Source organism: Cervus elaphus, chromosome 15, assembly GCF_910594005.1.
Source record: "Cervus elaphus chromosome 15, mCerEla1.1, whole genome shotgun sequence".
NCBI classification, from domain to species: Eukaryota; Metazoa; Chordata; class Mammalia; order Artiodactyla; family Cervidae; genus Cervus; species Cervus elaphus.
Window position 1 is genome coordinate 26,033,602 of NC_057829.1, and position 10,707 is coordinate 26,044,308.

General features: G+C 46.7%; 1 protein-coding gene across 1 annotated transcript in view; it reads left to right on the forward strand.

Moving 5' to 3' along the window:
• Positions 1 to 10,707, forward strand: part of LOC122709568 (core histone macro-H2A.2) — a 53,503-nt gene that overhangs the window by 40,977 nt on the left and 1,819 nt on the right. The window contains exons 6-8 of the mRNA XM_043927057.1: positions 332 to 431; positions 3,712 to 3,801; positions 9,934 to 10,108. Coding sequence (XP_043782992.1) covers positions 332 to 431; positions 3,712 to 3,801; positions 9,934 to 10,108 — 365 coding nt within the window. The remainder of the gene's footprint in view (positions 1 to 331; positions 432 to 3,711; positions 3,802 to 9,933; positions 10,109 to 10,707) is intronic.

Here is a 10,707-nt window from a genome sequence, read left to right on the forward strand (position 1 = left end):
CTTGCAGGAGCTACTCAGAAACTACCCCATCAAACACCAAGACCACCCAGACGAGAAATGAGGGCATAATCTATAGGGAGAAGAAAAGGAAGGGAGGTCCCATTCCTGTTCCTGGAAGGGGAGGCAGATTTGTTGCGTGCTGCTAACCTCAGGGTGGACATCAAACCCTCTGAGCTCAAAAGAGCCTACTGAAACCACACACCCGGGAAACTTGAGATGGTCGCTCCATGTAGAGCCCTTTCTGTTGGCAGCCAGTGAAAGAATGCACAGATGTGAAGGTTTTCCATAGGACTTACCTCACCCAACTCTCCATCTTCTCTTCCCAATGCAGCTGTCCTTGACCCAGAGTGACATCAGCCATATTGGCTCCATGAGAGTGGAGGGCATCGTCCACCCAACCACAGCCGAAATTGACCTCAAGGAAGATATAGGTAAGGTTCTGAGACTTCAGGAGAAGTGCCTTAGAATAGCCACTGTTCTGGCAAGTTTTCGTGAGGCCAGTCTCTGCTTGGCGGACCCTGTCAATCAAACTCTGCCTTTGTGTTTAACTGAACAGCATTAAAGTATTGGGACGTCCCTGGGGCCTCAGACGGTAAAGAATCTGCCTGCAATGCCGGAGACCGAAGTTTGACCCAGGGATCAAAAATTAATTTTTTTAATATGCACATATTTTTTTAATTTTTATTGAAGTGTTATACAAAAACAGATCATTAGTGCACAGCTTGATGAATAAAATTGTGTGACCAGCATCGTGATCATGAAACAGAACCTTGCCAGCACCCCTCAAGGCCCCTTCATCCCTCGTCCCAGGACCATTCTCTCCGAGGGTAACCACTGTGATGTCCTCTGTTTTATTTTGTTTCGTTTTGTTTTTTGTGGCTGCGCTGTACGGCATGCAGGATCTTAGTTCCCCCACCAGGGATTGAACCCATGCCCCCTACAGTGGAAGCACAGAGTCTTAACCACTGGGCCACCAGGGAAGTCCCTACCACTCTCCTGTCTTCTAATAGCATAGAGGGGTCTCATCTGTTTTAGATTTTATGTAAGTCATGCAGTATGTCTCCTTTTGTGTCTGGCTCCTTTAGCTCAACTTTGTGAAATCCAAGCATGTTGTTGAGCATGGTTGTAGTTCATTCATTTTCTTTACTGTGCAGTGATCTGTTGTAGGAATATAAGAGTTTGTTGATCCAGTGTAGCCCTGGTGGCGTTGGGGCCGTTTCCAATGTGGGCTGTAATGAGTAGTGTTACTCTAAATGTTGTTGTGCTTGTTTTGGGTAAACCTGTACATATATTTTAAGCTGCAGTATTAAGAACACCACTGGTAAAAAGGAAATTGACATCTGGAGCAAGTTAGGCTGTCTGTAAGGCTATACACTGAATTATTTCACCAGTGGATTGCCACCTGTCCCACAAGTGGTACCAGGCTAGATGGAGGAACCTGGGAAGGTAAGCTTCCAGACACTAGAAATAATAAGGTGGCAACTAAATGGTTACCATCTCACCCATTTTTACAAGACAGAAATGAGTAAAGAAAGGGTTTTGTTCCTGGGATACAGGGCTTGCTCCTGAGGTAGGTGATTTGGTGTGAATACTAGTAGCTCAGCCCTGGATGGTGGCACCAGGGGCCCCAGGCTGCCAGGCTCACCTGTGTGTCCCCCTTGGCATCAGAGGCCACTTGCTTTGCTGAAATGAAGATACGATAGCACTGGGTGGGCGAAAACACAAAAAACAAACAACAAAAGCTAGTATTACAGAGAAACAGGATTTCTCTTGCACACAGAGATAGTGAAAACTCCTCCACTCCCCAAACCCAGACCAGGCTCTACCAAGGGCCCTCAACTCACTGCATTTGGAAAGACTCCCCCTAGTGGCTTAATCTTGAGCTCTGCCTTAAGTGTGTTCTAGTGGCCCAGTTGGTAAAGAATCTCCCTGCAATGCAGGAGACCCTGGTTTGATCCCTGAGTTGGGAAGATCCCCTGGAGAAGGGAATGGCAACCCACTCCAGGATTCTTGCCCGGAGAATTCCATGAACTGAGGAGCCTAGTGGGCTACTGTCCATGGTGTCACAAAGAATCAGACACAACTGGGCGATTAACACTTTCACTCTAAGTATGTCCTAGCTTCTCACAAGCAAAATAAGTTTATGTTTTAAAGTTTTACCTTCTTTTTCATTTCTACAGTATTTGCATTTTTATATCAGGAAAACAATAAAGATAGCTCTATTTTTTAAGTGGTGGGTAATAGTAGAATAGAAAAAACACTAGAATTGGAACAAAAACTCAAGGTCAGGTCCCAAACCCAGTAGAGGTTCTGAGTCCTTAATTTTTTAAAAAGATCATTAAGAGTTCATGTCACTGAGACTGCTTAATGAACAAATCAACCCCTAAAAAGGTCCTTTGAAGAGTTTGTGTCAATTGCCAACAATATAACTTGTACCACTGACTTACTTTGACAGTACTCGTAAAGGTATAACTTCTTCTCCCATTTTATGCCTCTCCTGTTTTTTCTTAGGCTTCCTTTTTGCTTTCAAGAGGGATCAGTCTTTTATATCTCCAATATGCTTTTCCTCTACAGTGGAGACTTCTTATTCTAAATGAAATACCAAGTTAAGAAATAAAGACCTAAGTTGAAAAAAAGAAAACTTTATTTATCTAACCCTAAACCTTAAAGTTATAAATACCTTTGTTTTCTTTGCAGACTTTTTTTCTTTTTTTTTTTTTTGGCCACACCATGGGCCCCAGCAGTGAAAGTGCCAAGCCCTAACCACGGGACCACCGTGTAATTCCCTCTTTGCAAACTTCTGAGGCTTCTTTTTTATTTGTTGTCTTTCTGGGCCATTTTTTAAATTTCTAATTTGGGAGTGAAGCATTCTGCATCTTCAGAGCAGCTTCTTTTCCTCTTCCCTGTTCTGACTAAAGGTCCTAGACCTACCTCAATAGCTTCTGCTTCTAGTGCTCTTGTTTCACATTCCACAAAGGCAAACCCCTTTGACTCTCCAGGAAACTTATAATGTGGTACAGTTATGGAAACAACATTACTGTATCTCCCAAATATTCTTTCAATCCAGCTGTGACTAACATTTTGGGGAAATAATTCCTATGATACATTAGAAGCAATAGTAAGTGAAATAAAATATTAAGTAATTCTTTAAAAAAAAAAAAAGTTTGCTAGACTCCAAGGACTGTTGGATAGAAGCACAGGGACCCCTGCCACCAGTGATCACTGGCAACCAGGATTTAATTTTTTAATTTTTAAGGTTTATTTATTTATTTTTGGCTGTTCGAGGTCTTTGTTGCTGCATGAGAGCTTTCTCTAGCTGCAGAGAGTGGTGGCTACTCTCTAGCTGGGGCACAGGGAGTTCTCACTGCAGTGGCTCTCTTGTTACAGAGCACAGGTTCTAGACACACAGGCTTCAGCAGTTGCGGCTCACCAGCTCTAGAGCACTGGCTCAGTAGTTGTGGCTCATGAGTTTAGTTATCACGCAGCATGTGGGATCTTCCCAGACCAGGGACTGAACCCTTGTCCCCTGCTTTGGCAGGCAGGATTTTAAGTGCTGGACCACCAGGGAAGCCCCGTAACCAGGATTTAATTGCAAAAGTTGATTCCTACTTTCTGAGCACTTTTTTAAGACCTAGCAAAACTGTCAACCAGTGTAAATTAATGGCTTTGAAAAGGACAACCACAATGGCTTTCCGCTATTGTCCTTCACAGGTAAGGCCTTGGAAAAGGCTGGGGGCAAGGAGTTCTTGGAAACAGTAAAGGAGCTTCGCAAGTCCCAGGGCCCTTTGGAAGTAGCTGAAGGTAAGTGTGGAATTGGGTCACGTCCCCAACCACCTTCCCCTCTAGCAGGACATACTTCACACACATTCACTTCACAGAGCAAAACAGGCCACAACCAATCAAGAAGGTATTTTAGCATCTCTCAGATAATCAGAGCAGGCCCACATAGATCATTTCATACACCATGGGGACTATAAAGTGTCTGGATAGTTCGGGCCATTTTGCATCATCAGCTCACCCAAAAATGGTCTAGAATGGTTGGGTAACTTTCTGTGTGTGCAGAAAATACATGACAGAATTTACCATTGTGACCTTTAAACCTGTACAGTGCGGTGGCATTAAGTATCCTCAATGCTGCTTCTCTGTCATCACTACCTAGTTCCCAGAACTTTTTATCACCTTCTGTAGAAACTACACGTGGATTAAGTAGTCACGTCCCTCCCCCAGCCACTGACAACCACCAGTCTGCCTTCCCTTTCTATAGATTTGCCTCTTCTGGATATTTTATATAAATTGAATCGTATAATATGTGATCTTTTGAGTCTGGCTTCTTTCACTTAAAATGTTTCGAGTCTCATCCATACTGTAACTTGTATCAGTGCCTCATTCCTTTTTAGGGCTGAATTCATTTGTTTATCCATTCATCACTTGTGTTATTTCCACCTTTGGCTTCTGTGACTAGTTCCTCTGAACACCTGTGCACAGGTTTTTGTTTGTCTGAACACTTACTTTCAAAGGTAACTTTTTGACAAGTGGGTCCGACTTCAGATCCGTGTTCACACCTACCTCCAGGGACATCTAGTTGGTGCCAAGTGCTGCCCTGGGGCGGGGGCTCCAAGGACAAAGAAAACCCACTCCTGTCCTCCAGCACTGGACAGTTGAGAAGGAAAGACAGACACATAAGTGGGGTACAGAGAGAGAGCCATACTCTCTGCTTGGGGAGTTGGGGGAGTACCAGTGAGGATGCAAGATCTACTTGGGGGCAAGGACATTGTGGGCAGTAGGGAACAGTGTGTGAGAAGGCAAGGTCAGGAGCCGCAGGGAGGAGATGAGCAGCAGCCAGAGGTGGGCCTGGCCCTCGGGCTGTGCTAATGGTGTGGATTTGACTCTATGTAGACTAAGAGAGGTAACTTTGAAAATAGAAGCTGGGGAATGTCATGATCAGATTTGACTGCAAGAAAAGTTATAGGGCTACTGATCAAGAAAGAATGTGTGTCCTCACTTTACAGTCTGCACATACCACTCGTCATATAATAGATAGAATTTCCTTTTTAAAATTTTGAGACATTGGACTTCCCTCATAGTCCAGTGGCTAAGAATCTGCCTCCAGTGCAAGAGGCATGGGTTCAATCCCTAGTCCGGGAGGATCCCACATGCCGTGGAGCAACTAAGCCCTAGTGCTACAACTATCGAGCCTGTGCGCTGCAACAAGAGAAGCCACTGCAATGAGAAGCAGGTGCACCATAATGAAGCATAGCCCTTGCTCACCACAACTAGAGAAAGCCCTCACACAGCAACAAAGACCCAGCACAGCCAAAAAGAAATAAAAATTTTAAGACAGAGGCACGCTGACATAAAACATAAGCATCCATGTAGACAGAGATAGGAGAGCTGCAAGCAGCAGCAGTGAGGGGACGTGGGAGCTGGGCTGCAGTTCTGGTAATATGGAGAGAAATCAGGAGGTCGCCTCTTAACTGCTGATGGAACCAGAGTCACCTCACACTTGGAAGGGACGCGAGCCAGGCTCCCTGGTGAGAGAAAGGGCTGGATGAAACTTCCAGCGCTTACAGGAAGCCAAGGTTCTGACCAACACCTTGGGCTCTGGCTTGTGTGAAATCCATTTTCTAGAGTAGCAGAAGTGCAGAGAGCCCCTCACCCAAGCCCAGGACCACGTCACCCACCAGCTGAGTGCCTGCATCTACCCCATCCCTTGTATAACCCTGAGACAGAGCCCTGAATTGTCCGTGTAAGAGAGGATCCTAACTGGGGTCTTGGGGAAGCACCTGCAAACTGCCTGATAGGATGGGAAGGAGAGAGAAACAGCTTCTCTACATAAAATGAGAGCCTCCAACATGCTTCTAACCAGTTCCAGAGGTAAGAAATAGGAGGTAGAGAAGCAGTATGTAAAAAGATGAAGGGACTTCCTTAGCAGTCCAGTGGTTAAGACTCCATGCTTCCACTGCAAGGTCACAGGTTCAATCTCTGGTCAGGGAACTAGGATCTTGTATCACGGGCCAAAAAGTTTAGAAAAATTAATAATTAATAAAAAGATGAAGAGTTACAAACTACTATGTGTGAAATAAATAAACTACAAGGATATATTGTACAGTACAGGGAATACAGCTAATATAGCCAGTATTTTATCATAATGTTAAATGAAGTATAATCTATAAAAATTCTAAAGGACTATGTTGCACAACTGAAGCTAGTATGTTATAAATCAACTATACCTCAATTTAAAAGAAAAAAGATCTTGACTGAGAATTTTCCAGAATGAAACCCTTGAGTCTTCAGGTTGAAAACATTGAGTATATTTAAAAAATCAAAATAAATCCAAAACCTGGCCTATCCTGGTAGCATTTCCAAAAATCAAGAGAAACCTGAAAAGCAGCCTAAGGAAAGGCAGGGCATTTGTAAAGATGGTTCTCCTGCCAGCAGACTTGTCAGCAACAAAAGATGCTCGGAGACAGAAGTGTCTTCAGAGCACCAAGGGGGAAAACTGTGCACTAAGAAGTTCACATGTTATTTGTTATTATTCAACAGGGAGGGTAAAAGGTGCAGAATTTCAGATAGCAAAAGTTGAGAGTCAGAGGTCCACAGACTCTTGCTGAAAGGACCACAGAAGCCTCAGAAGCCTCACAGGGAGAAACAGAAGTGAATCCAGAAGGAAGGAGAGGGGTGCGGGAAACAAGCTTGAGCTAAGAAAGCAGACACATCTGTACATGGCCCCGGGGCCAAACAGGAGTTACCTCCCTGGGAAGAAGGGTTTCGTGTGGGTGCATCTGGAAAAGGGGAGATAGTTCATCAGGGTCTAAATTAGACCATATTTCATTCAGTTTCAAAACACCATCACTTGTAAGATATGTCCTTATTGTAAGAAAGAATACATTTCCAAGATGGAGTGGCCAGTAGGAGACCCCACACAAAGCCTGGGCACCTTCAGTGTAACAGAAAGCAAAACATGGACCCACCATGCAGAAAGGGCAGCCAATACCTGTCTTGACCTTGGCATTGGGTAGACCAATGGGGAAAAGCCTCACTAGGGAATTTGAGCTACATGCTGGTACTCCTGTGGATTTGTGCGGTGGCCCCAAAACCTCAATTGGGAAGGTTAGTGGGACATGACCTGGGTATGGTAGAGTCCCCAGATGACATAGAAGCAAATGCAACTTCCCTGTGGAAGAACTCATCTCCGTCCAAGCCCACAGCGATTATAAGTGCATCCAGATTCCAGCCAGGAAGCTGGATGGGAGAGGGGTGGGACATGGTGGTGGAAGTCAAGCAGATGGGCCTAGAGTGAGGCAAGTCAGAAGAAGCCAACAGGTGGTTCCAGCGACAGAGACAGAGGAAGGGGGATTGGCTTTGGGCGTGAGCAATGACTCATGGGCACCTGTTGGACCTGGGGCTCCAGCAAGGTCACTGGTAAGCAGCTGATGAAAACTGCAGACAAAAATGGCTTGTGGGAGCCAGGGCCAAGCGGCAGCAGAGAGAAGAACGCTAGGCCTGGGTGGACAGGAGAAGGAGGAGCTGCTGCAGGAAGCTGAGGCAGGAGGGAAAGCACAGAGTCATGGAGACCAAGGATTAGCTGTCGCAGCCTCCCAGCAGGACAAGGGGCCACCCTGCCATCCGCCTGATGGTGGTGACTCTGAAAAGGTGTTGGGCTCCCCTAAGGAAGGTCCTAGAGGCTCCTTGCAGCCGCTCTGCCGTCTCAGAGCATGGTCCTCACCAAGTGAAGGTGACTCACCAGGGGACATCACATCTCATAAAAAGTATTAGTAGATGTTTCTACCAAATATCAGGGTCCCAAGCCCCAAGATCACTTGACCTTCACCTTGGCACCTCTAGAGAACACTAAACATTACAACTACAAGCGGAGGTTTCCATTTCCAGTTGCCATGGAAATGCTTTGTTTTGGGCTGACCTGCTATCATGGACTACCTTCAAAATCTAGTGTAGAGACTTCTCTGACGGTCCCCACTGCAGGGAGCCTGGGTTCAGTCCCTGGTGGGGGAACTAAGATCCCACATGCCATATAGCACAGACCAAAAACACCAAAGAAACAAACAACAATAACAAAAAAAAAAACGTGTAAATAGAGAGTGTCAGAGAGGATGAGAAGGCATGCCATTTTTTCTTGTTTCACTTAACACTACCATTAGGGGTACATTTCTCTTATTTAAAATGACTTTTAACATTAAAAAGAGTATCATTCAGCTGGTAACATGATCATATTTTAAACATATAGAAAATAAATCAACCTTTATTTTGTAAGGAGCTGAAATCTCCCCAGCGTATAAGAACAGTGAGGGCCTCAGGGAAGTTGCCCCAAGCAGGCAGTGCCAATCCCCATGATACTGGGTTCCCTTGAACCACAAGGCCAATGGGAACATTCTGCTTCTGGTGTACAAATGTACATGGTCGGAGAGTCAACCAGTCATGCCCGCTGCTGCCTCAGTATTTACATCGACTGATTCCTTAACTCATTCCTTCACTAATCAGACGCTTGGCACCAGCCTGGGCACTGGGAAGGCAAGGCGTTCACAGCTGTAGCCGACAGGCGGGGGACGCCCCTTGCGTTTGTCGCCACCCACCCTGGCCTCTGCAGCACTGTGGATGGACATCACTAGGAAACACAGCTCGTGTACTGGGTGGGCATCACACATTCCAAATAAGTCTTTCAAACCAACCCCATACGCTGCTCTGGAATGTGGCAGACATATATTTGTTAGAAATGCTGCCATAGCAGCCTGACCTGCCCGAAGTCCCCCAGTCTCCCAGAGCCTGGCCACTGCAGGAGGGTGGAGGACCTTTGCTAAATCTGGTCCCTTGAGTGGCACAGAGCCCCAGCTCCACAAGGTGGAGGCAAGCAGCAGGTGGCTGCAGCCACGGACACCCCCAAGGGGCCAGAGAGTGGCCAGTGGATCAGACCCAGCCACTCCTTTGGAGATCAGTGGCCACAGGGACTTAACCTGGAACTCCTCACTATCAGCTCTGGCCCTGACAGGAAAGAGGTTTGGGGGAGTAAAAAATAAAAATAGGGAGTATGAACTGAAATTATGAGACCAAGCAGGCGTAATCTAACTTCACAACCTGTTGTGAACACCTGCTCCCTGCAGGCTCCTCAGGTATACAGAGATGATCAAAAGATAGTCCCTGTCCAAGGAGGTATACAACATAGTAGAGTGGTTCTCAATTTATGGAGGGTCCTCAAATCACCAAGCACAAGGCCTGCATGAGACTTACCAAGTCAGGATCTCAGATGGGGAGAGGAGAGAGGGCTTGTCCATTTTTAAAAAGCCGTTGTATTAGTTTCCTATCACTAGAAACTGTTACAGACCTGCACAAATTAACACAAACTTGGTAGCATCAAAAAACACAAATGTATTGTCTTAGCACTCTGGACATCAGAAGGCGCAATGAGTCTTAGGAAACTAAATTCAAGGTGCTGGCAGGGCTGGCTCCTTCTTAAAGCAGCTGTTCCTTGCCCGTTCCAGCTTCCGTTTGTACTAAGTTATTTCAGTCATGTCTGACACTGTGAATCTATGGACTGTAGCCCGCCAGGCTCCTCTGTCCTTGGGATTCTCCAGGCAAGAATACTGGAGTGGGTTGCTATTTCCTCCTCCAGAGGATCTTCCCAACTCAGGGATCGAACCCACGTCTCCTGCATTGGCAGGCAGATTCTCTACCACTGCACACTACTACCTGGGAAGCCCCATAGCTTTTATTAGGAGGCCAGAAGGCAGACCATGTGAACATCTGTGGCACGCTGTCACATCTGTTTTCACTGTTTACCCGAAGCTTGTGCCAACTGTCAAAAGCAATTCTGACATGGCTCTTCCTCTCCTAAGGAGGACACAGGAGATTCAGCCTAACCCCCTGGCTTAAGGTGAAGACATAGGAAATAACCTATGGCATTTCTCTCTCCTGTCCCAGCCGCCGTCAGCCAGTCGAGCGGACTTGCAGCCAAATTTGTCATCCACTGTCACATCCCGCAGTGGGGCTCTGACAAATGTGAAGAACAGCTTGAAGAGACCATCAAAAATTGCCTCTCGGCAGCAGAGGACAAGAAGCTGAAGTCGGTGGCATTCCCGCCCTTCCCCAGCGGCAGGTGAGATGTTCTCTTCTGGGCGGGCAGCGGGGATGCTGGGTCAGTTCTTGCAGCCTTCTTCCTGGGAGCCAGCTGCGCCCCCACGTGGTCACATCCAGCGTGGCCATCCCAGAGGACAAAACCAAGGACTGCCAGTGGATGCCAAGCACTTTGACCAGGAGACAGAGTGAGAAACAGTTTCCCTCGTTCGAAACACACAGAGAAAGGTAGCTTCCAGGAGGAATGGGAGGCAGAGTTCCTTTTTGAGAGCCGGGTTCAAAGTCCACGTGCTCACCAGCTGTCCCCGTCTAGAACACAAACTGGGAAACACCTGGCTCAAAGGCGCTTGCTTCTCAAAGCGTGGTCCACCGACCAGCAGCAGGGAGCCCACAGAGTTAGGATGCAGATCTCAGAACCCCCAGGGGACCCCATGCTGCCCTGGGGCTGGGCGAGCCCTGCAGCAGAGGCTGGAGAAGTGAGAGGTCCTCATCAAGAGCTTGCTTTCAGGGGTTGGAGAAATGATTCCTGTCTCTGCCACAGACCCCAAAGGGGCGTGGGAGCAATATTTCAGGTAAATAATGAGGCTGTCTGTCCTCACATGTAGCATGGCCTCTCCCCTC